General features: G+C 56.7%; 1 protein-coding gene across 3 annotated transcripts in view; it reads right to left on the bottom strand.

Annotated features, from left to right (window-relative positions):
* Nucleotides 1–5,768: 5,768 nt before the first annotated feature.
* SPSB1 (splA/ryanodine receptor domain and SOCS box containing 1) overlaps nucleotides 5,769–26,012 on the bottom strand; it is a 64,721-nt gene continuing 44,477 nt past the window's right edge. For all 3 annotated transcript variants that reach the window (XM_059374973.1, XM_059374972.1, XM_059374971.1), the window contains exons 2-3: nucleotides 14,425–15,267; nucleotides 5,769–6,397 (exon numbers count right to left, since the gene is read on the bottom strand). In XM_059374973.1, the coding sequence (XP_059230956.1) occupies nucleotides 6,270–6,397; nucleotides 14,425–15,118 (822 nt within the window). In that variant the 5' untranslated portion in view covers nucleotides 15,119–15,267 and the 3' untranslated portion in view covers nucleotides 5,769–6,269. The remainder of the gene's footprint in view (nucleotides 6,398–14,424; nucleotides 15,268–26,012) is intronic.

The raw sequence follows: 26,012 nt of genomic DNA, 5'->3' as shown, positions 1-26,012 counted from the left end.
TTAGAAAACTGACCTCGTTTCCATGCAGCAGGACAGGGGCTCTGGGGCCCAGGCAATGTCTTTGCAAGATGCCTTCCTAGGAAAGGCTTGTCGGCCGACCTCTGAGCACACGAGGGCCTGGGGGAGCCGCATGTGGTGCGCGAGGCTTCCTGCTAGCTGCCGTTGCTACTGACCGCTTACTGTGGGCCAGGCTGTGTTCTAGGTTCTTTCCGGACACGGGTTCCTGGAATCCTCGTGGGAACCTCCAGGGAGGACATTTTCTCTCTGTTTTACCAAAGAGGGAAGCAAGACAAAGGGAAGCCAAAGCGGGGGGCGGGCGTCGGGGAACACCCCCTTGGCAAGCCAGTTGGAGGTGAGAGAAGTGGGACATACAGGGTCTCGTGGTGTGTGATGCGCTGATCGGAACGGCACAAGGACAGCTAGAGTCCAAGTGTGGCTGGGCGGTTGCTGGAGGCTGGGGAGAGGTGAGGGGGAGGGACTCCCCTGTGGGGATCAAAATGTTCTGGAAGCAGATGGGGGGGTGCCCGTCATCCGGAATGGGCTAATGGCACTGAAGCGCACTCTTGAAAGTGGTGAATGTGATGTCCTATGAGTTTCACCACAGTTTTTTTAAAAAGCCGGTTGGAAAAGGGTGAGGTGGGAGGTCCTTGCACCCAGGACCTCGATGCGTCTCACTGTAGGCTTCCAGTGTCTCAGAGGGCCTGGGGAAGCAAGTGCGGCCACCATGTCCCAGACGGGCATGGCAAGCCTCCTGAGATCCTTGTTGGAGGGGACTGTCCTGGGTGGGCTGGGGAGCTGGGTGGGAACCCCAGGCTGTCCTGGCCCCAGAGCCCGGGCCCTCTCTGGGGTCTCACAGACTCGACACACAGGCCAGCTCGAGGGTCAAGTCCTTTGTTTTTCGGCTGAGGCTTCTTCTACCTGGGGTCATCGCTACCCCGACGGGGGCTTTGTTCAACAGAATCAATGGGAAGGAGCTTCCCAAAGTGCTTTGGTTGAAAAATCTCTCAAAAGGGGGGGCCCAGGGGTACAGGTGGAAGGAAGAAATGGCTCCTCTGCTCTTCATGACTTAAAGAGGGGAGACACGAGCAGGGAGAGACGTGGTCCTGGGTGGTGCTGAGGTCATGGGGCAGACTCAGGGCACCTCCCAGGGCACAGCCCCTCTGGATGGCACTTATGCTGTGGTTCCAAGACCTCCATGCAGGCTACGAGCTGCTGGTTCAGCTTTCCAGGGCTAATTTCCTTGGGGAAACTGAGGCACGGGGGACGAGCCCAAGGCTGAAGTTTCCTGCCTCCACTTGGGTATATATTTTTTTTAATTTTCTTTTTTAATTTGAGAGAGAGAGTGAGCACAAGCAGTCGGTGGGGGGGGCAGAGGGAGAGGGAGAAGCAGACTCCCCACTGAACAGGCAGCCTGACGAGGGGCTGGATCCCGGGACTCCAGGATCGTGACCTGAGCCAAAAGCAGACACTTTACCAACCTAGCCACCCAGGTGCCCTCAGTCTGGTATTTTTCTCAGACTGTACAGCTCACTCTTCTGAGACAAGTGCTTCCTTGCCCGGGAAGAGGCTGGCGGTGTGGGCCCAGCTCTGCAACACCTCAGCACATGCACTGAAACACAGGACAGGGAGAGCTGATTTTCACGGAATCTCCAGGCTTCTCTGAGTCACGGCCCCTGTGAGCCTCTGAGGGGAATAGGAAAGGCCAGCGGGGCTGCAGGGGTCCAGCCCCGCATCCACCCCGGGGCAACAAACACATCTGACTCAGCTCCAGGGTTGCACAACACAGATGCCTGGGCTCCATTTACTGCATCAAAGTTTCTGGAATTTTGCTTTGTTCCCAAGGTGCCCTCATGATTCCAACGCAGGAGGTACCTGTGAACTCCAGCCAAGGGCCCCCAGGCCAGGTCCTGCTCACTGCGTGTTTCTAGAAGACACAATCTCGGGGACACCTGTAAGACCCATCCTCAGAAGAGTCAAGGGAGGGATAAAGGAGACCTTTGCCCTTCCTGCCTATGAGGGAGACCCTGAAGGGGCGGCCGCTGGGTTGGGTTGGGGAAGACAGAGCCAGGGTAAGTCATGCCACCTTCCATCCAGCCAGCTGCCCTCAGCCTGGGCTTTTCCCCCGGGAACATTCCCTCCGCTCAGCAAAACCATTATCAGACCGGCAGCGGCAGCTGTGCTCTGGCCCAGGAAGAAAGGTTCCAAAGAAGTGTTAGCTTTTGGTTTTCTAGAAGAAGAAGAAAGAAGGAAGAAGGAAGAAGGAAGAAGGAAGAAGAAGAAGAAGAAAGGCAGAAAAGGGAAAAAAAGAGAAGGTCAGAGCCCCACAGAGGACACGAAGGTTCGAGGCTGGGGCAGGACAGCACGGAGTATGCCGGAGGACCGAAAGGCCGGCCTCTCCGCCGGCAGCTGAGCCCTAAGAAGCCCTCGGAGAGCCATGAGCGGCTTCCTCTGGGCTTGCTCGGCCGGGACATCATTTGTTGATTCTAGAGCCCAATCCCTAGCTCATGATTTCCTCCCCGGTTGCCATGGCCCCGTACAGAAAACACAGCAAACTCCTGGCCCCGGGCAGCTCATTTATTTCAAATATTCCTTGCAGCTGGACTCCAACCATGTTTGGGTGTCTGGACTGGAGCATGAACTAATTGCTCTGTCTTCAGCCCCCTCCCCAGCTCCCCCAGCATACTTTATGGTTCAGTAGAGTCCACATTCCTCATCTCGCCGCCGAGGAGGCGCGGGAGGAAGGGCGGGAGGGAAGCCTGGGCAGGAGAGGGAGGAAGGCCTCTTCGCATCTCTGGCCAAGCCCCAGGCCGGCTACCTGCTCGAAGGCAGGGTATTAATCACAACCACATGGGCTGGTCTGCAGAGTGGTTTTATGAAGGCTGCTCCCTCCAACTCGAAACCCTGCTCCCCGAGAAGTCTCCGGGCAGTACAAAGGGCCTTATTTTCCCGGGGTTTCCAACCCCCCCCCCCAAACCCCACCCTGCCGGACCCCCTTCCTCCCCCTGGCACCTCCTTCAAAGCCAACAGAGTGCCAACTGCAACCCAGACATGAACTCCAACCGAAAAATAATTCCAGGCCACCCCTTTCCTCCAAACGCATCTGGGGAAGGCATCTAGGGCTCCCTTTTCCCCTGTACCCACCTTGATCTTTGGAGACTTTACCCAAGAAGAAGGAACATTTATCGGAAAGTTGGTTTAGGGATGTTTGGACCATTTTCCAGAACAGAAGTGCATGAGCTTTAAAAGCATCTGTTTGCACATTTGCTGGTATGCCAGGCCCTGTTTGAAAGCCTCATTTCACCCTTGCTACCCTCCTACGAGATGAGCACCGTGAGGACTGCCATTCGACGGAGGCTCATCCAAGAGCCCACAGCGAGGGAGGGGTCAGAGCCAACATCTGAACCCAGGTCTGACTCAGGAGTCCCTGTTGCTCGTCGCTGGGCCAACCCACCAACACACTGAAAGAATTTCCCTTCCCTCAGCAACTTGTCCGGAAAAAGAGCTGACACAGTCACAATCAGTGGTCTCCAAACTCTTAGGCAAGGTCACTTGGGGAGTTTGAGAAAACTGCAGATCCCTGGCCTGGCCCCAGAAACGCTGATTCGGTTCAGGTCGGGCAGAGCTCTGAGAAAACGTGCATTTTAGCCAATACCTCCCAGGGGCATGCCAGGGCAGGTGGTCTGAGGAAAGCTGGCTAGGAGGCGGGCAGAGAAAAGGACAGGGGACTTTGGTCCAAGGGCTCCCAGGCCCCCAGACCACGCCGCTTTTCACAGCACCAGGAGATCCTGATGGGTCCACAGGGAGCTGAACTGCATTCTTGCCAATTCTTTGCAGACTAGTCATGACATGCGATCGTATCTAGTAAATGTCTTGACTATTCACGTATCGCTCACCAGTCCGCTGAAGAAGCCGGACTTTCCCGTCTCCTCTGCTAGGTCATGGGGTTGGGGGGATCCTGCCCACAGCAGCGGGGAGAATAGGTTCCCTGAGAAAGCTTGTCAGCGTCACTGTGCGCTTGGCACTGGGGACACAGAAGTGAGTAAAGGACCAGCTCCTTCTACTGCATGTGCAGAGCTTGGACTTAGAGAATGCCCCCTGGGGCTTCTACTCTGCCCCTAAAAAGCCCACTGTCAACTCAAGCTGTAGGACACTGAGGTCTCACCGATGGGCAGAATCCCTCAGAAAGGCTCAGTCTGGGCTGCAGGCTCACGAACTTCTGAAAAGGGATGGAGACATTTTAGGATCACCTCTCTAGGATTCTCCTCCTCATGGGGGCTCTGGCTGGCCTCCCATCCTCGGCCATGGGGTCCCCAGGGATCACCTCATTATCTATTGAAAACTGGACCCAGGGAGGGCTTGGCCACACCCCTTTCCCTTCCCCCCAAGGCACAAAGAGGGACTCAAAGTGGTTTGGTATTTTAATAAACTTTCCTTTATTAGGTTACTATTATTAATCATCATAAAATGGAACGGGAGTTTCAAAACTGTACAGGTCACAAGGTTCTGGGCGGAGAGGAGAGAAGGGTGGGGCTGAGGTCTGGGAAGCCGGGGGACAGAGGGGCAGAGAAAGGACCAACAGCCCACGATTCATCCAGCGCCGGCGGGAGGACACTGGGTCAAGGCTCCCAAGGAAGTAAAACTCTCTTGTGTGCAACATTCATGAGAACATGACCCACCCTGAAACAGAAGTGAGGAAAAGTCTTTAAAAGTCTTACAGGTAAGGTTTCTCCCCCGACTTGGAAAAAAAAATTCAAAATAAAAAGGGGGTTAATTTACATTCCTCACCCAGACTTGGCACCAATTTTGTGCTTTAAAAAATATACTCCACTGGAAGACTTTTTCTTTTTGAAAGGTACCCTACAGCAGCTGTTTAAAACATAATTCTTACAGACAAATATATATGTATATATATTAAACATTTAGACAAATAAAGTCATCTATTGTACCTGTACAGAAATGAGCAGAAGTCAGATTCGAAGCGAGCTGACTTGGAGATTAAAGAAGCGGTAAGCGCGGCTGCAGGGTTGGGGTCTGCTACTTGGCGGGGGGCTGCGGCAGGGAACCAGGAGTCCTCCTGCTCCGCTTGTTGCCCCGCCCCACCCTGCCCTGCTCCTCGTATGGCTCTGGGGGGTCGCGATGAGCTGAGGCTGCTCCCCCTGGGCACAGAGCCCGGACGGGGACACTAGGCGGAGGCCTGCACTGGCTTCCGAGGGGCCTCCACCTTACTCTGGGCTCCCCGCCCCGCCGCGCCCCTGGCTTCCCTGGGGCTGGAGACCTGCTCATCCTCCCTGCTTAGCTCCGGCTCTGGGAGGCCAGAGTTTCTGAGGATGTGCATGGGAGGTCTCCGCTGGGAAAGCAAAAGCAAACCCCCGACAGAAGACTAAAGAAGGGAAATCACGTGCAAAGATGGATGTCTCCTGGCTGGAGACAAGGGGCGCGCCACAGCCCTTGTCGACGGGTCCCCCAAGACCCTCATATTGCATGGGCTCAGGAACCCCAAGCAGAGCCCCTTGGGAACTGTGGGTCGGGGGACCCACAGGGAGACACTGTTGTACCCCTGTAAGGACACACCACAGCCACAGCCCAACAAGAGGGACAGGGGAGACGCACACATCCCGGGGAGGGGCGGGTAGAAGGGAAGCTATAGAACACTCCGGAGAGAGGGGAACGAAACAGGTTTCCTTTCTAAATGGAATAAATAAATGGCTTTTGTTATTGTTAAAAGAATAAATACAGGGTACCAGGGGGCTGACAGCCGGGGCTGATGCTGGGTGCTTGTGTGCCTGTGGAAGGTCCCATTTTGGCTTCTGCCTCAGTGTCCGTGAAGAGTCTCTGACGTCCTGAGTGTGGTCTGCTGCGGCATGGCCCCGCTGGCCTCAGCACCAGCCCTCATCCGAGCACCTCTTAGTGGCCCTGGGATCTGCTCTTGGAGAAGGCCGGGGTGCCTCCTCCTGGGCCCTGCCAGGTCAGGGCAGGGGGCATGGAGATCCTCGTGACACCCCGAGGGTGGGCTGGAGCTCCGTGGAGGGCTTCCTAGGAGTCTGTTGTCCACAGATTTCCGCAGAGGGACTGTGGAAACGGAGTGCAGGGGGCTTCTGCCAAGGTCGGGACGGGGAATGGAGGAGCCTGCGTCGAGCTGTCGGTAGCCGGCAGGGGCAGCGGGGGCGGATGGACAGGGGGCCGGGGGCCGGTCCGAGGTGCGGGGCACGGCGGCAGGCCGGCATGGTGGCACCAGGTGGCTGGCGTGCTGGCGGTGCAGGGGTGGAGCATCACTGGTAGAGGAGGTAGGCCTTGAGGGAGGCCGGCAGTGGTAGCGTGTGGATGTCAGCCAGACGCTCCTTCCCCAGGGCCAGGCGCACCGAGCGGCGGCACAGATCCATGAGTGGCAGGGGCTCGGCTGGGGGGATGGAGGAGAGAGCGAGAACAGGTTAGCATGGCTCTGGATGGCTCTAGAAGGCTCTAGAAGGAACAACACGAACAGCGACAGCCACCCTAGCGGTACTATGATGTGTCACTATACAATCAGCAACGAGGCAACCTCACATTTTCAATCAACTGTTAATGGCAAACACGGAGAGAACCTGCTCTGGGCCAGGCCCCCTGTGAGCCCCCTGAAGACGCAAACTCATTGAAGAGTGGTTCGTTAGGAGGGACTTAACAATCGCAGGGACACATCACTATTATCGTCCCCACTAAACAGATGACACTGAGGGACAGAGAGCCCCAATAACTTGCCCAGGGTCACGGCGCTGGAAGGAGAAGGAGCCGGGTTCGAGCCCAGGCGGCCCCTCCTCTTACCCAGCCGACAAGCCTTCACTGCGTGTCCGACCGCAGCGCATGGAAGCCAGCCGGTCCCAGCACGGGCCCCAGGCTCCAGACCCCACACAGGCACTCGGGAAGGGAATCTGCGTTAGCCTGGTGCTCGCGGGTCCCGCAGCGGTCCCCACCACACTGGTGAGGGCGCTGAAGCAGAGGGGGCCCCACGCGTCCAGGTTACGTGCTGGGGTCCGAATCCAGGCAGCCCGGCTCCGCAACCACATCCTTGGCCACCAAACCGTGCTGCCAAGGAAGATGGAAGAAATGCCCGGGAGGCAGGCCCGGCCATCCCACGGCCTGAAGGGGCAGAGTCCGCAGAAACCCGAAGTCCTTGCACTTCTTTGCATCTGACAGGGTGAAGGTCGGGGCCCAGGCCAGGGCAGGTGACAATGCCAGCCCAGCCTCCACAGCCGGGACCCTCGAGGCTGCCCCCGGCACCGCCAGAGCATCTCACAGCCAGGGAAACTGAGGCAGGGCTCATGGTGCTGCCTTGGGCACCTGGATTTGAAAGGAATTTCTAGCCACAGCCTGTAAAAGCACTTCGGTCCTTATGTCCCCAGACAGCCTGGACCTGTCTTCCCCCAAGAGAGGCTCCATGCAGCCCATGTCTCAGATGAACTCTCCTCTGGGGGGGGGCAGAGGGGGCCTCGCTCTCCCTGCCTCCCTGCAGGTGACTCTTCCTGGCGAGCACACCTGCAGCTGCTCAGGGCTGGCCCACCCTGAGATCCGGAAAAGAGATCCGGAAAGAGCTAAAGAGACGGGCATCTGTGGCTTCGGCCAGGGTTTCCCCTTGACACTGAGACTCCCCTGTGGCCAAAAAACTGAGAAAAAAAAAAAAACCCAGCATTTCCCTCGAGACCCCAGGTCTTCAATGAGAAGGGGATCAAAGTGTGTCTCAGAATATTAAAAATAACATTGAAAAAACTCAAGTGTTGAGGAACAAATGTTACAGCTGGAGGCTCTGGGAGGAAATGGGGGAGTGAGGGCGGTTGAGGTTTTGGAGGGGCCATGAAGGTGTTCTAAAGCCCATCACACAGAGGGTGGCCTAGTGGTCGCGCTCTTTAAACACGGGACTGGTACAGCCTGTGAATCACATCCTGACCAGCTGCTATCCACAGACTCGGGCTCAGGCTTGGTAACGCATTTACTACATTCCCGGCTCTCCGAGAAGGCAGGCAGCTACTCTTCATCTCCCATGGGCCGTCAGCCACAGCGAGACCGGAAAGGGAACTGAAATGATCAGTGTTTTTCATGAAAAGCTTTGAATTGGGGCCATTCCTGGACAGCCCAGGATGATCGAGGGGAGCCTCCGTCAGAGGCAGGAGGATGAGCTAAATTATCTTCTGTCCGTCACCACCTTTGAGGTGGTGAGCATTCCAGACGCCTGGGGAGCAGGGGCGGGCTTCTCCCCAAGCCCACGGAGCCCTGGGTCTCCCCCACGGTGGGGTCCTGCGCGTGCTCCTTGCTCTCCTCCACTCGGAGCTCTCTCCCTCTGCCACCTTGGGCCAGCCCCTTCTCCCTCCAGAATGTGGTTTGGACGCCCATGGGGAGGCAGAGGGGCTTTCCCCTGGTCAGTTGGGGACCCTTAAGAAAGTATCAAGAACCACTGACTGTGGCCAGAGTGCCGAGCAGGGCTGTGGAGGGAAGGCTGAGACAGAGTTCCCATTATCCCTCTTAGCTTAATGGTTTCCAGGCATCCCATGGGGACCCTCACTAAGAAATGCTTCTAAGCGGCAGAGCCCTGCACACCCCCTGCTCCAGCTCCCTTATTTTTGGTGACAACCGACCTGAAATTAACATCAGCAGCAGCAGGGGCGCCTGGGTGCCTCAGTGGGTCAAAGCCTCTGCCTTCAGCTCAGGTCACAATCCCAGGGTCCTGGGATGGAGCCCCATATCGGGATCTCTGCTCAGCAGGGAGCCTGCATTCCCCCCCTCCCCTGCCTGCTTCTCTGCCTACTTGTGATTTCTCTCTGTCAAATAAATAAATTATATGTTTAGAACATCACCAGCAGCAACTTGCGGACCATGAATGGGGTGCCTGGCAGGGACTGTGGCCCCTGCAATCTACAGATGGGGAAATGGCTTGGGGAGTGGGGAGCCAAGGGCGAGAACATGGACATGCACCCACATTCAGCCAATTCCATAGTCGGGCATGCGGAGGAAGCTCCCGAGAGCCCCTGCGGTTGACCCCAAGGGGTGAGGACCTGTGGCTACCTCCTTCCGCTCCCCCGAAAAGCCTGACCATCTTAGGACCACACTGAGCAATCCAGGTGGAGAGCGGTTGTGAGCCCGGAAGGGATGTGTCTTTCAGAGGCCCCAGTCCCAACAGGATGAGCTGCAGAAGCCGCAGCTGGCAGATACAGTGACGCACCACAAGCTGAAAATACGACCAGTCACACAAGCATCCCATGGATGGGTCTGTTCCTGGGGGACGCAAACACGTGCACAGGTCATCCCCCTCCCTCCTGGATCTTGTAGGGGGCAAGTGATGCACGGGGTCATGGTCTGGCTGCTTTCCAAAGGCCGGGCAGAGAGCAGGAATGCAACCGGACTTGGGTACCGGGCCATGGAAAATGTCTGTCCTGATTTCAGTTGGTCACTGATGGAACCCAAGAAGGCCTCCCCACCTCAATGCCTTGGACGGGGGCCTCCTGACTCTGTATCCAGCTCCATCCACAAAGCCAGGAGCCCACTGGAGTTCCACACCCTGAAGTTCCCAAACAGGGAAGGCCAAGGTTTCTTTGGAGAGTGAATCAGTGCTGTTTATGGGAGCGGAAGGTCGAGGAAGGGTCTCTGTGCTAATTTCCACGTTTCTAGGTTTCTAGGAGGAATGATTACCAGGTGGCCTGTCTGACTGTGCGTGGCCCAGCATGCCGACCCGACCTGTCCACACTCCTCAGAGAGGCTACAACCCCACTCACACCTCCAGGGCCTGCCCCTGCACTAGCTCACGAGCTCAGGGAATGAACTTCAGGTCTGTGAGGTCAAGGACAGGAGTCTCACTCACGTCAAGACGCACTCCTGATCCAGCCACGTTCCCGTTCCCACCCGTCGCCTTCACTGGTCCCGAGACTGACCTCCCGCTCACTCCTGCTTGCACTGAAAATGCTCCGTGAAATGGATTCTAGGAAGTCCTGGGTGGAGGTCGGCCATCGCGGAGGACCATCAGCCTCTGCGCGCGTTTCCCCTCGACATGAAGCGGTTCTTACAAAAAAGCAGCAAAACAAAACACGACCCCTTGTTCTTGGCAGCCAGGAAACAACGCCTGACGCCCGGCTGGGTGGCTTGGCAACTCTGGGTCCCTGCTCCCCCCACTCTGAGAGCCTACTGTCCTCATATGCCAGCCTTTCGGGGGACAGGGGGCCTAGAAAGACCCCCTCCCTCCTCAGTGGCCTCTCTCCCCCGGAAGGAAGCCCCTGCAGGTGCGAGTGATTAGCGTCCCTGACTAGGGGCTTCCTGGAGCGCAGGGGGAACAGGTGCAGGTAGGATCCACCACTGGGTGAGGCACCCCGGGAGGTCATCTAGGGAGGCCAGGAGGACCCCAGGAGGAGGCCACCAAGTCGAAAGTCTCCTGAGGAAAAGAGCGGAGCCCTCTCTGAACCCACAATCATAAAAAACCTCACCAAACTTATCTGGGAGCTATAAAAGGGAGAATTTGAAAATGGAGGAACGCAGGGGAAAGCTTTCCTTAGCGGGAGACGCGGTCACAAGTGGCAGAGGCAGGGAAGACCCATGGGGCAGGGACCCTCCCTTGGGTGGTGGCCAGCCTACGGCTTGCAAGTAGGTCTTTGCTTTTTGCGTCTCAGGGAGGGGGCAGGCAGGCCCGAAGGCCACCGTGGGCCCTGTCTCCTCGCTACAATGGTCATGTCCACCCCTTCACCCTAGGCAAGAGGAAAGTGACACCATAGTCCCTCTGGCTGTGGCTTCAGCCCCAGAAGGTCTCAAGGCCTGAGGTGGTCAGAACAAGTGGCCTGTGGTCAGAGCTGGCTGGACAATGGGGGGGTGTCACATAGGGACACACTGATCACTAGCTCTGCTTTTGCTCTGGCTCTGGCCTCAGTACAGGGACAGGGACTCTGCTAGGAGGGTCTAGGGGGAAGGGGACAGGGACTCTGCTGGGGAGGGTGGGCTTGGTGCACAGGGGCAGGGGACGGGGCAGTGCTGGAGAGTGTCGGCCTGGTGCCCAGGGGAAGGCACTACGGACTGCTCACTGCGGCGAGCCCTGCAGCACGGGGGAGGCCCTGCTTAGCAAGTCTGGCTGACCAGCTCTGCAAACCGCTGCTCCCTGTAGAGGTCAGGACCTGGTGTCTGGGGCAGGGAGGGGTGGGGCGGGGCGGGGCGGGGCGGGGTGGGGAAGGAGGGTGAGGATGACTTCCCAGACAGCCCAGGGAGGGCTAACAAGTCAGAAGGCCTCCAAGGCCGTGACCCCGAGATGATGTCTCTAGCCAGCCCTGGCCGGATTTTCTGCTTTTCACACTCCGCTCCCAGTGGACCACAGACCCCGTCTCACCATGATATTCCCCCTTCCTCAGTGACCTTGGAAAGTAAGGCAAACTCTCATGGGCAGAAGACTTAGGTGCCCTTCAACCTCACCCAATGGATACCCCATCTGACTACCGTCTCACCTTCCCCTAAGGGGGTGGCCTGGGGGGTCTCATGGGAATGGTCTAGAGTCACTGTCTCCACATCTCTCTCTCTGTATATATACAATGGAGGAATAGCATCCCCCTCTTCTAAATTCAGAAGCACCTGGAGCCTCAGAATGTGGCCCTCTTGAAAATAGTATCTTTGCAGATGTCATTACTTAAGGTGAGGTCATGTTGGAGTATGACTGGGCTGGGCCGGGCCCAGAATCCAACGGCTGGTGTCCCGGTAAGATGAGGACAGACACAGGAGGCCATGTAGAGATGGAGGCAGAGACGGGGGAACGCGTCCACAGGCAAGACTGCCGGCAACCAGCAGGAGCCAGGACGGAGGCCCTCAGAAGAAACCAATCCTGCTGACACCCGACTTTGTAGTCTGGGCTCCGGAGCAGTAAGAGAACGCATTCTGTTGGTTTAAGCACCCAGCGGCAGTCATCTGTTCCAGCAGCCCCCCGAATCGAACACACCAGCCTTCTCGCTCCTCTGCAGACCCAGTGCTCTGTCAGGCGTCTGACCCCACCCAACCCTGACAACTTCAGTCAAGGTCACCAGCGATGGCCTTGTTGCCACAGCTGATGGACACCTCTCAGCCCTCCCGGTGCTCGACCTGGCACCGCCTCGTCTTTCTAGAAGTCCTTCTTCATCTGTTGTCCAGGCCACTCCTCTCCCCCAAGTCTCATGGCCACTCTGCCTCATCTCCCTTTCATCGAAACCAGTAACCAGAGAGTTCACGGGACTGATCGCAGTGGCAGACTCCCTGTGCGACTTTTTACCCACACCTTTTCCTTTTAAGTTACCCTGGCTCTCCCTTCAGGGAGCTGGATTTGAGGCTTGCCTCCTGCTCCCTCGTCTGACTGCCTCTTGAGTGAATCCTTCCCTTGCTGCCTCCCAGCAATTCTCTTGGCCGCCCAGCAGGAAGGCAGACTCCGCTGGGTTATAGCATGACATTTCGGGGGGGGGGGGTCCTCATCATTAATCAAGACAATCCAAGGTAGGCTCAAGCCACCTGGCACTTGGAGTCTCCACCCAAGACCCAGAACCAGATGCAACCCTCAGCAACACGTTCCCACGCCCATTCCCACTCCCCTGAATCCCTTTCCGTTTCCTCCCGACAAGAAAAATTACAAAATCACTCCCCCTCCCATCTGATGCAGAGCTGACGACGGGCCTCTGTCTCTTTATAAGATGCCCATCTAGGCCTCCAGGACTGTTGTGGCAGAACCTTTGCTGAGGCTTGCCTTGATTCAGCAGAGGAACAATTCTGCTGGGGTGTGCCCCGACTTGCCACAGTGAACAGGCTAGTGTCCCCCTGGGCCCCTGGGCAGTCTGTGTTCTGTATTAGAGCTGGCTCTGTGAACGGGGAACGCTGATGCACCTGTTGCTGGGGGGGGGAGACGGCTGCACTGCTCTTGTGGAGACCAGCAGATCAGTGACAGCACGGGCAGCCCAGCAATCCATTCCTCCATCTGCACAGAATGGGCAGTAAGTTACCGAGGGCTATGGTCACTCCTTTGCCAGGGCTAGGGCTCCTGAGATCCTAGGTTCTGGGCAGGAGGTGTCTGGTTCTCCCAAACCCTGCCCATCCTGGCCTCGGGCAGATTTGACTATGGACTTTCTACTACCATCACCTGGGGAGACAGACTCACGGAACTTGCTCTGCTGGTTCCTGAGACCAGATCTGAAGTTACCTCCTCGGGGAGGCTACCTGCCAGAGGCACAGCTCATTGCCCCTGCCGCGAGTCTGATGACCCAGGGATACTAGACTGCACTGGTGAGGTCATTGCCATCACCAGGCCAAAGGCAGAGGCAAGGAGCAAGGGAAAGACGGGTAGTGGCAGCTTCCAAAGAGAAGCGTTTAAGAGGTCCCTCTGCCTTATGTCCTGGATATTTTCTCCGATATTCTCCAAGGCTGAAGCAGGGAAGAGGTGTGGGAGGAGCTGACGATTTGGACGTTGCAAGACCACAGTAAGCATCTGTGCTTCAGACCCTGGCAGGGGGTCCCTGACTGCTCACCTGGCCTACTGGGTGCCAGGCCAAACCTGTCCTGTAGGGATAGTCAAGAGGTAGATGGGCAAAGCTTTCCGCCCCACCCCCTTTCCAGGTTGAGGTCTGAAGATGGTAGAAAGGACCTATGGAAGACTAAGGGTCAAACATGGGGATGGATAATTCTGGAACTCTGGGATCTCCTGTCACCATGGGTCCCAGCCATGAAGCCACAGAGTTCTCTACCTCCTAAACTAGGACATGTCACCACATGTCCTATTTTCACGTGTGGTCTGAGAAAGGCCACTCCCTTTTCCAAAGGATTGGTGGAAATCATTGCTGATTAAGCCTGTTTCTAATCCACATGTTCTTCTCCAAAGGCCTCCTGACATCATGACTAAACAAGCTCCTCCCAGGGGACCTGGTCTAAAGGAACCAACTCAGAAGCCTCTGGCACCAGAAGAGAGAGACCCTAAACCTATCTAATGAGCAAGAGAGGTCACTGGCTTTCATTTATGTAAGAAGTCCTCATAACCCCAAAATGGCAAATCCCAGTTCAGTAGTATGTTGGCTATTGTGACAGAATTTGGTCAACTGCAGATCAAAACTGGAGGCAGGTCAACCAGAAACAAAGAGCATCTAACCATGTACCCATCCATCCACCTTCCCATTCATCCACCCACACAGCCATCCATCCAACCATCCAACCATCCAACCATCCATCCATCCATCCACTCATCCAGCCACCCATTCATTCACCCATCCACGAGAAGCTATCAGGTAATCTGCCAGACTCCAGTTAGAATTCTTCATTGAAGCAGAGGCATGCAAAAACAGCCTCTGAGGGTCTGAATACGCTGGGATAGCTACTTAAAGACTTTCTAGTTCCAGTGACTGTAAATTTTTGGAAAGGCGCAGCTAGGACCCCAGGGCCACAGGGAGTCCAGGAACCCTCACACTGGACAAAACACAGGACACTTACGATCGAGTCCATTCAAGTAGCGCATGCGGATCTCACAGTGGCCCCACACGGCACTCACTACAGGATACAGTTTTTTGCCCTTGAGTCCTCGAAAAGCCACTCCCATGTACTGTCCGTCCACAATGAAGCTCAGGGTGCCATCATCCATGTCCAGGGCCACGAGGAATGAGTCAGGGACAATAAATGTTTCATCCGGCTCCAAAAAGGCCGGGTAAGTTTTGCTCGGTTGGTTTTTGCCATCGTGATAGAGCCGGTTGCGCCCCAAGTCCCAGCCCCAGGACTCGTGGTTATTCCCCACGAGGGTCGTGTACCCCACAGAGTGCAGGGGGGCATCTGCTGTCGCCACCCCCACCACAGCGTGTGTGCCCCGCTGCCTCATGGCCCACGTGATCTGCCACACGTGCAGCCCGCGCGTGTACCCGACCTTGCCCCTGATGGCGTCCGTGCTCTGGGCCACCGGATGCCGGTGAAAGATCAGCTGGTCGTCCTCCTTTACAAAGACGTTGAGCGACCGGTCGTTGTTGTTCCACGAGTGGAGCAGCTGGACGTCGTAGGACACGGGGGGCATGTCCAGCAGCAGGTCTAGGCGGGTAGGCTTGCAGTAGTCCAGACCCTGGAGCTCCTGCTTCAGGGGCCGGTACGTGGGGTCCCTCATGTCCACGGTCTTGATCCCTCCAGTGACCTTCTGACCCATGTTTGCCCTTGGTTTCACCTTTGCATGGACTCCTGGGGCAAACTCATGAACCGTGGGGCCTCCCGTCCGGTTTGCTGATGAGGCCCAGACAGCGGTCCCAAGGAAGGGTGGTGGGCGGCCTCTGGAGACAGCGGAGCCCTCAGTGTTGCCTGATGGATGGAGAGAGAAACAGGAGGCTGGGTGAGTAGAGGTGCGGGAAGAATGGGCAAGTTGGGAGTATGAGGCAGCCTGCGCAGACACGTCCCAGCAACCCGGCTTTGGGGCTCCGGGCACACCCGAGGCGGGACACGCTGCGGCCGTGGCTCTGTCCCTGAGACTACCGCGAGGAAAGAGTTGGCGTGGAGAGGGGGGCCTGGGAGTGGGCAACATGCTCGATGGTGTCGGCTGCACGACCCTCACCAAATACCCCACCATGGTCTCTCAGGGCAGAAGGCCAAGTTGGCACGGGTCCTGAATCAGGCCTGAGGCAGTGGGTATCCTCCTTGGTCAAAGGAAGGGAAAACTTATTTCCCTTGTCTACAGTCTGGGGGGAAGTGAGGCCGTGAGAGGCAGCAGAAGGGGCAGGGCCCCATTTCCCAGCTCCTCTTCTTTTCTAGCACAGCTGCTTCTGGGGGCTCATGCTAGGGAAGGGGACCCAGTGTAGCCAGAAAGCTCACCTGGGGGTCTGCATGGGTGCTCGGCTGGGAGGCCCTAGGGGTCCCCTGGCTTGCTGGTCCCCAAGGCTACCGCGGCCTCTCCAGCAAGTCCTATGTCCCTCCTGGCCCAGGCCACCAGTGACACTCTTCTCATGGCCCTCAGGCTGGCCCCTGGTCAGGTGAGGACAGAGGCTCTCACCCCCTGCCCTCACGTAGTGCCGGACCAACGCTTCAAGGACTGCCACTTTCCCCAGCCACACCCTTCAACCAGCAGCCAACATTTGGCCCCTTGGGTCCCAAGAGCCCATCTGGGTCGGAAGTCAGAGAGATCTCCCTGTGTCTGTCCCGGTGTCTCCATCGGCAGTGCCAAGGAGGGGGGCCTGGAATGTGGAGCCAACCGACCACCCCTGCCATGCCTGTCCTCAGTGTCCAGTCTTGGATAAGGGAAGAGAACACGCTATTTGGGTTTCCTGAGCCTCACTGGGGAAGAGCTTCTTGCGGCCATCACAAACCTCCCTGGCCTGTGGGACTCTTGGCTGTCTGGTCTGGGGGACGGGCTCCTGGGACCAAGCAGACAAGGGAGAAGGTAGGCTCCAGGCTGAAAAACTGGAACTGAATGTGCATGCGGGGGCGAGGGGCCTGGGAGCCTGTGATGAAGAGAGTCCAAAGGAGCCCGCTGCGGGGGTGCTGCGGGAGGCCCCTCTGTGGGTGGCAGGGACAGGGCACCTGCTGGGAGAGGGGGGCAGGCTGTGCAGGGGAATCTGGGCTGGGGGCCAGCAGGAGCCGGGAGGAGGGGAGGGATCTGCAGTGGGCTTGCTGCCTCTCATCGCCAGTCTTCTAGCGGACCCAAGCTGCCTCTGACCTCTGGGACCGCATCTTCAGGGTGGCCAGGCCTCTAGGAGGCTGGCTCTCAGGAGGGTGAATGTTCCTGTGTGTGTCCCTCCCCCACCCTCACTGAGCACATCAAGCTTCTCATCGTCCCCTCTCTGCTATGGAATGGAAGCCTGCCTGAGGCACGGTTATTTCTTCAGAGCCAGGCTAGGACCTCTTGTGTCCAATGTATGCAAAGTTGCTACAGAGCAGAAGTGTGCCTCTGCGGCTAGAGGGACCCCCTTCCCCCGGTTCTGAAAATTTCTGTGGATATTGTGACCTCACATCCTGAAGCCCCAGGACATTCCCAATTTCAAGCCTTCAGGTCCGTTGACTCCTGAGAGCCATCAAACTCTTCAGGACTTGCCTGTGGCCCTGCAGAGGGGGCCCCCATGGCATCGGAACCTGCTTGCCAGGCTGCATGGGGGTGGAGAGAGCCGGGGTTTTGGTGTGCAAACATGGTCCTCATAACTATAAGTCTGGGGGCCGTGTGGCTGCAGCCTTCCCTGACTCCTCTCTCCTATGCCTCCCTAGACTCCATTCCAGTAGCCTCCTGAGCTGGGCAGGTCAGATCCCATAGTCGGAAGCATCCATACCCTCCTTGCCCGGACATCTCACTCCGGCAGGTGCCCAGCGACCTCCCTGTAGGGCCCTGTGGGAAGCCCTGTTTCTGGAGCAAAGCGGTCACTGCCCTTCGGTGGGCTCTGTCCCAGCATCTCGGCGCAGGAGATCCCAACCCCACCATGGGCCCAGGTGAGGAGTGAGGAGGAGGCTGGGGGTCGGGGGAGACACTGGGCAGGCAGCTGTGTGGGAGAGGGAGGTGGCGCGGAGAAGTCCTTCCAACACGTTAATTTATCTACTTGGAGAGAAAGGGGTGGGAATGGAGAAGAACTGGGAAGGTGGGGAGAGCCGGGGCAGGTCGAGGGTGGAGTGGGGGAAGGGTGATGGGGGTGAGAAGGGGAGAGAGGGAGGGAGCTCTCAGGGCCCTGAGCCGGGACCTGCATGTGTACATCCATACACACAGTAGGAGTACGTGAACTCCTACTGCAGCGACGCGGTGACCAGCAAAGGTCTTGTGCACGGCGCCAGACAGTAAGTGTTCTGCGTCTGCGGCCAGGCAGACTCTGCCAACTACTCAACTCCGCAAGCAGCCACGGACAGTGCGTAAATCAGTGAGCATGGCTGAGTTCCAATAAAACTTTATTTGTAAGAATAGGCTGCTCCCTGGTCTAGACTAGGGGCCTCCCCTGAGCTAGATTAGGGGCCCTGCAACGTCATCCCCACTGAGGACAAAGTCTTGCAGGAGTCCCTGGGAGGAAGGGGGACAGGAAAGAGCGTGTGCAGCCCCGTGGGAGGCTCCCGTGCATGGGCACCCCAGGGCCTGGCCAGGGGCCGGGGCCAGGCCACTCTGCTGCTTCTGGGCCATCCTGCCTTCAGAATCGCCCCCACAGGCCAAGCACTGTAGCAACCCTGGAGCCACTCTCGACACACCTGTCACCTGCCTGTTCCCACCCTGCGTTCAGGCTATGGTCAGAGCCGACGCTTCCTTCTCGTAGACCTCCTGTTGTCCACACCGAGCCACCTCCTTGCCATGCAAGGCTGTGAAGCCATCCGGCTGCTCTCTCCTTCCTTCTGTTTTTAAATGTGGCCGCAGAGATCCGCCCTTCTGTGGGGTCTCCTGCAGCTCCGCTAGCCCCGTCTTGGGGATGACCAGTAGGGTTCTTCCCCCCCATTTGCACCTCCCTACTTTGTCCAACACCACTGGCACGGCTGCTGGGGCTTCCAGTCCTGGGGGGAACCTGTTCATCCAAACAGCACCTCGGGCCACTGCCTAGGACTCTGCCTTAGCTTTCCCGAAGCTCCGTCTGCTACTCCATTAAGACGGGTGTCCCATGCTTCCTAAGGCTCCACTGAGACAACGTTCCAGAAGGACCTAGTACAGCTGGCATTTTCCCTTCTGTTTTGTTTTTATTTTTATTTTCTAGGCTGTGTTCTGTACACTGAACAAAGATCACTGTTATCCGTCTTCTTGGTCACTGCACTTGGCCCTGTGATGGACGCTGTTTTTGAGCCAAGACCCAAGTATCTGAGCAGATCAAATTTAAGGTCCCTTCCAAGCCAGGGGCTGGCAAATGTGTTCTATCAGGGGCCAGACAGTAAATATTCTAGGCTTTTCTGACAATATAGAAACGAATGGGCATGGTTATGTTCCAATAAAACTTTCTTTACGAAAAACAGACAGTGGGCCAGATTTGGCCCAGGGTCCATAGTTTGCTGACCCCTGTCCTAACCCCAGGCACATCGGTTGACGCCATCTCCAAAATGCCCAGACATGTTGCGCCCCCCCCCCCCCCCCAGGTGTGGAGTCACAGAAATACTGGTTTGGCCTGTGCAGCTCCTGTCAACACTGGGCCGAGGAGAGAGTCCCCAGTGGATACCAAATTTCAGGGAGGCACCAGAAGCAGCAGCACAGGCCCCAGCTCTTGCCTTCTGAGAGGCAAATGCAGACGTCCGGGCCTTTCAGGGCCTAGGGTTGTCCTGGGAGCGTCGGGGCCCAGGATGACTCTGCAAGTCCTTAGTGTGTCCCCATGAATCAGGAGGACCCAGACCTTGTCCCTTCAGGAGAAACAAAGCTGCAGGGGTGTGGCTGTGTGGCCGTGGAGTGACCCACGGGCCTAGAACAGGAGAGGCGGAGGACCGAGATGGCCCTGCCGCCACCCCCACCTCCTACGAGTCACACGCAGCCATACCGCACGCCCAGAGCCCCAGCAGCTGCAGAGCCAGGGCTAATGAGCAGGACGGGCGCCCCATGCAAGTCCAGGCAGTGCCGGCAGCAGCTCCCTCATTCCCCCCGCTGGAGCTCTCGTGCCGAAAGCTCAGACACATCCGCCGCAGGGCCCCCAAGACCAGCTCTGCCTGTCCCTACCACGGCCATCCCAAGCCAGCCCTCAAGACAGTTTCTTGTACCCCTCCCGCCCCGCCCACCTCTGATTGCCCAAAGAACACACTGTTCCGCCTGTCCTCAGTCCCTGGGGCGCCTGGAAGACCAAAGCCACACCTGGAGCAGGGGTGAGAAGGACTCCAGCGTGATCCGAGGCCTGGGTGCGGGGGCAGGCAGGGATCTGCCCACTGGGTAGTGGGAGGATCACTGCCCTCCCGGACAGGCACCAAGGCAGCAGGATGGGTGCTGCCACCAGGAGTAACAATGCACTGTATACTTACAGACACACGCGTGCACACAAACACACACACATATACCCCTGTGTGCACAGGCACTGAATGGAACCAAAGCAATGTTCAAAGGAGCTCGAACTGTAGGACTCTTTTTTTTTTTTTTTTTTGGTAAGATTTTATTTATTTATTCGACAGAGAGAGATTACAAGTAGGCAGAGAGGCAGGCAGAGAGAGAGGAGGAAGCAGGCTCCCCGCTGAGCAAGGAGCCCGATGCAGGACTCCATCCCAGGACCCTGAGATCATGACCCGAGCCAAAGGGAGCAGCTCAACCGACTGAGCCACCCAGGCGTCCCAGGACTCTTCTTACACGCCGTTCTGGGTTGGAAGCTCCCAGCAACATTTTTCTACAGGTAAAATCAGATTAAAGACCAAAAAGAGTCCAAGGAGAAAAAGAACTGTAAGAGGGTGCGTTGGAAAGGGCCCGAGAGAAAGGACGCTCCTGACAACTGAGAGTGCGTGAGTCCTAACACAGAACAGTGCCTTGTTTGGGGTCAAGTTCTAGGGCCAGTGCTGGCGCAGGGCTCTGTGCAGTCAAAGTCGCCTGAGGCGGTTCCGGAAATGCCATGTGGACACGGCCTTGGCTTCTCCTTGGTCAGCTGGGCCACGCGGTTGTCTGCCCCCAGGGAGGAGCAGCTGGGGTGGGGGGTCACTGACACTGAGTGTGCCCCCGAGTCTCTACTCCCCTCTGCTCCCGGCTCAGCCGGGTCCCTCCTCCTACTCACCCCCCCCCCCCCGCCAAGCCGGCACAGCACCCCCGTGTGCCCCAAGGACAGCGAGGGGAGCACCCACCCCCAAGGTCAAAGCCAAGCACGTGGTGTGAGTGTGTGTCTCCAGTACTGGAGGGCTGGGTGGGGGCGGTGGGGGAGCACACGGGGCCAGGGAAGGAGGACTCACAGCCACAGGGCAGGGACACCTGCATGTCACACCCTTGCCCTGTAAACGGACTTGTTTGACCCGGAAGAGGGACATAGAGAGACGTGAGCAAACACACTCTAGAAGCTTTAAGATTTGGCATTTACTTTGTGTGTGGATAAGATGAAAAGCTCTGGGACTAGGGGTGAGGACTCACAGGGGTTTGCTATCAGCCCAGATGCCACTAAGCCCTATGGTTTGAGCCAGTGGGGCCCCTTTCCTTCAACTGAACACCCCTTATCTCTCCCTCACTAACGCTAATATGCCTCATCTTCAAAGGGTCAAAAGTCAATTCATGGGTCACTGCAAAAGGGGATGCCTCTGAGACCCTCTAGGGGGCAAAAGCATCCCACCTAGTCCACTCTGCAGCCACCATGGGGTGGGATAACCCGTGGCTCCAAGACCCATCGGAGCCACCTGTGCATGATGGCATTCCAGATGGGCTGGAAGCCGATGAGCTTTCCAAAGCCTCCTGCTCCCACCGCTGCTACAGACAGCAGTTCTTCGGATGTGCCGTGTTCTAGTCTCCCTCTGTGAATCACACAGTCAAGGGACGCGGTCAGAGGACCATCTGTGACAGAGGACAGAGAGCCATGCGGGATGCTCAGGGCTAAAAAGGTTGGGGGGATCTCAAGAGAATGTGGGAGAAAGTCACTCATGCACAGGTGTGGGGGGGGTGTCCAAGATACACCCCCAAGTGTAAAACACCCAGCAACCCATCCCTGCAGGATCCTGTCTAGGAAACCCAAGAGCCCGGCACAGGGATGTGTTCACTGCCCTGTAACCACCCCAGCCTTGGAGGGAAAGAGGGGGCCCTTCAGACTGCTCCTGACTTATCAAATGCAACGTGATGCGTTATATTTTTAAAAGTAATTTGGAGAACAATACGTGCTCCCATTTCTGTAAGAACAGAATTTAAGAAGATTCTATCTGTGCGCATTTACCTGTTTGTAGGCATAGAGAAAGGTTAAAGGAATAAACAGCTACCTTCCCCAATGGTTAACCTTGGAGGGTGGGGTGCGAGGAAAGATGCGTTCACTTCGAACTTTTTTTTTTTTTTTTTAAAGAGACAGAGACAGAGAGAACACAGGCCGGGGGAGATGCAGAGGGAGAGGGAGAAACTGACTCCCCGCTGAGCAAGGAGCCCGACATGGGGCTCCATCCCAGGACCTGGAGATCATGACCTGAGCAGAAGGCGAACACTTAACCATCTGAGCTACCTAGGTGCCCCTGAATTTTTTTTTTTTTTTAAGGCTCTATGCCCAGCATGGAGCCCAAAGTGGGGCTTGAACTCACGAGCCTGAGACTGTGACCTGACTTGAGATCAAGAGTCAGACGTTAGCCGACTGAGCCACCCAGGTGTCCTGACTTTGAACGTTTTTTGAATTGAAAATTTTTTAAAATGCACGTCTTACTTTGGTCATGAAATGATTTTTAAGCACACACCGAAAAGAATAAAGACTGAAAAAATACCGACTTCACCCTTCCACAAACAAGCTGTTCCCAAAACAATCCCTAAAGGCTCTCCACTCGTATCCCCTCTTCTAACGCAAGCACAGGACAGATGTTTGGTTTACCCGGGGACATACACTGGAAGGACCCAGAGTTGGCAGGAGGGCATTTAAAATAAAGGATGGGAATCCCTGCGTACAGCCCTGGGGCCATCCCAAAGAGGGAAGTTATTTCTACAATGATTTCTCCCAAGACGTCCAATTGCACTGTCTCTAAGTCACAATTTTATTTTGCCCGGTAAAAAAAACAGGGTAGCTACGGTCTCCGCTGGCCCCAAATAAGAACAGAACTGCTCTGTCCCGAACCCTGAAACCTGCAGTGGTTCTGTGCTCAGGGGAGGCCGGACGAGGAAGGAGGACCTTGGCGCTACCACCCTTGGCACGGGCAGGACCTACTAGTCCTTCAGTTAAAGCCATCTTCCCAAAAGCCCTCAGTCCTGGAGCCCACCTCTACTAAAAAGCATCCTTTTATCTTGTTGTTTAAGAAAAAAAAATCTGTCGAAGGAGTAGTCCTGTCTGACAGAGACACATCCAAGGTGACGGGTGGCAGACGGACGTGGTGGGGGGGGAGGGTACGGGCACGCGCCGAGGGGGCCACCAGAGAGTGGCAGACACACACTCACCTCCTTTTAGTCCAAGTCCCCCTCCGTGTGTCCGACTGACCCCAGAACAGTAAAACCATTGTTTTGACCCAAGATGGGGAAAGAATGAAATTCAGGATGCGGAACAAGGTGACCTATTTATAAAGCTTCCTTTCACCTGAAGATCAAATAAACTCCCTCCTCCCACCTCCCCCACCTCACACGTCGTGGTTGCAGCCCAGAATTTTGCAAGAGAAGCACCCCCGGAGCGGTCTGGTACTACGTCAACACAACCTCTGCAGCCTGGCCACGTGGCTGACCGGCTCTGCCTGCTCATTAGGGGTCCCGGCTCCTCGGGAACACGCTTTGGCAGGGGGCGCCCTCGGGGAGTGCTCCCGGCGAGCCTGGCCACGGAGACCCTGACAGGGGGTGCCACCGCTGCCAGGACGCGTGTCCCCCACCGTGTCCCACATGCCCGCTTGAGGAGAGATGTCTGGGGACACCCAGGAGGGCTGTGTTCGAAGTAAGGCTCTGCTCCTAGAACCAACAGAAAGCGTTGGTCCCTTCTGGGAAGTTCTGACGAGTGATTTTGGAGAGAAAATCCCGCACGGTCCAGAGCCCTAGCCTCTGACCTCAAAAGACCAAGAAGGCACCTGTTGTAAACACCTACGGAAGGACCCAAATTACTCATGGCACTTTCAGAAAGCACTCGAATCAGTTGAACCTTGCCCCTGGGAAATCAGCATTACATTCATACAGAGACTAAAAATTAAAATAAAGAGTCATGCCGCAGCCCCAGGCAAGGCGGTGACGGCAACTACCTGTGCCTCGTTCGGATGAGAAGCCCTGTTCTCAGAGGGCCTCAGTGACATGCAGTGACACACGGTGACACACAGTGACACACGGAGATCTAACCAAAAGTCTACCAAGACAGAGAGCGGCCGAGGAGCCTACATTGGGGGCTGGGCACCCATCAGACTGGGCCCGCCTGGTACCCCAGAGACAGGACCAGAAAGGCAGAGCAGAGAGTCGCCCTCGGCCAGGTCCATGGGGACCATTCACGGGATCCCAGGGGAAAGGCTTGGGGACATTGGACCCTTCTTGCCCCAACCTGGCTGGGGCCTCCAGGAGAACTGGGGGGTCTTAGCAGTGAAGCCTCCCCTCCCTGAGGCAGGTGCCCAGAGGGGCCTCCACAGAGAAATAAGTGTCCTCCCAGGAGCCCTGGTGTCCCTGCAAGACACTCGCTGGCCCACTTGCTCTGGAGCTCACTGGCCTGGAGCAACTCCCCCTGCCGCCTGCCTCGATCATCCCCAGGAGCAGAAATCTGACTGAACCCAGGCTTTAGGGCCCAGAGGCCTGAGTGGGAGCGGGTTATACTCTGGCCTCCTCCAGGGGGATGTGGGAGCCAGGAAAGGTCACCCCAAGACTCAATGGGCTGGCCACCAGGGGGGTGAGAAGGCTGGTCTGGTCTGCCTCTCCCACCCTGCAGATAGAAGTGATGCTCTCAAAGCACCCGGGGGTGGAGAAGGAGGAGAAAGGTAAGGTTCAGGACTCCAGTGTGGAATTGAGATGCTAAAGCAATCGATACGGCACTGGGCACACATAGTAGGTGCTTAAGACACACAGTAGGTGCTTAAGACACTCTGCACCTGGCCTTCTCCAACCCCTTTTTAACACCAGAGGACACGGATGGGAATCTTGAGTGTCTAGTGCAAAAAAGCAGTGAGCCAGGGAATACCATGGTAGGCACCGGTTATGGCCTTGTGGGGCAGCCTGAGGAGCCCAGTCCCCCAGAGGGGGCCAAACAGCAGGCATCCTCCCCGGCATGGCAGGAAGCTCCGTGTGGGGATGAACAACTTCCAATGCTGCAAATGAAATAATGTGAGCTTCTTGGGTCAAGAGCAGGGCAGAAGTCCCAAGAACTTTCTCCAGAAGGAAGAGGTGGCAGGGGTGGTCTCCAATGATTATGGTCACAGGAGTGGTTCTCAAAGTGGGGGGGGGGGGGTCCTCCGGACTAGGAGGTCAGCATCACCTGCTGGAGAAGCGACTGCTTGGGCCCCGCCCCTGACCCCTGAATCAGAAATTCTGGGTCTGGGGCCCAGTGGTCTGCGTTCCACGGAGCCCTCCGCCAGGTTGGGATGCTGTGTGTGTGTTCAAGGGCATCACAGCTCAACATTTTGGAATCTCGAATCCATACGAATGAACTTCTGGGCTCAGATTTTCAGCAACCATTTTTTAAGCACGGCTTGTTCCATCTCGATTTGAAATATTTCAAATGTTATACAGGCTCGTAAGAAATCGCAATCCAGAAGCGTATACAGAAGACATTAAGAAGACATCCAAGTCCACTTGGAGCCAAGGATCACACCCACGTGCCAGTCCCCAGTTTGTTTATCCCAGGTCATAATATATTAGTCCCTGTGTACGACCATCTCTGTCACTTGTCTGTAGAGATGAACGTCAAAGTTGCTTGTAGTGGCGGTCCCGTGTGGGATAAGGGATTTCCCACAGCAGGCTGGCCGTAGACAGCTTCCTCTCACAAGTTGGTGGCCCCCTCTTCCCACATCACTCTCAAAGTCTTGGACCTCAGGGCCCCTACCCCACTGTCGATTTTCAGAAGAAGATCAAATGTCAAAGCAACCTCCCACCGGACTTCCTGGTCTTTGAACTGGTTATGGGGGCTGAAAGGGGCTCAGATTTCTGCACGGCCCCACCGGGCTGAAGACTTGTCACCTGGACCTCGACTGGAGTGCAGCCAAGGAACTTGGAAAGGATTCTAAAAGGAATCAGGGCTTGTGTCTCCTAGTGCAACCTAATCACCATTCCCTGTGTGCAATTTCACGGAACTGAACCGGATGCCGAGGGAGAGGTAAATCCCCACGCCTCACAGGCCAGCTGACAAAAGAACTTAGCCCTATTTCTAAAGCCACAATGGCTCGCAGACTTCCTGTCCTATGTTGCTGGACCTCCTCCTCGTCTCCTGTCCACTTGAAAAGTCCTGAAACCCCGGGCCACCCCTGGCTAAGAGGAGTCTCTGCAAGTCCAAAGGCAGCGAATCAATCACTCCTGAACTTCCAGGCTGGCCCAAGGGCCCAGCTGCAGATCCCCACAGCACCAGCCTGTCACGGGAGGGTGTGGGTAAGGCAAGGAG

Source organism: Mustela nigripes, chromosome 14 (assembly GCF_022355385.1).
Source record: "Mustela nigripes isolate SB6536 chromosome 14, MUSNIG.SB6536, whole genome shotgun sequence".
Lineage (NCBI taxonomy): Eukaryota > Metazoa > Chordata > Mammalia > Carnivora > Mustelidae > Mustela > Mustela nigripes.
This window is presented reverse-complemented; position numbering and strand designations above follow the sequence as displayed.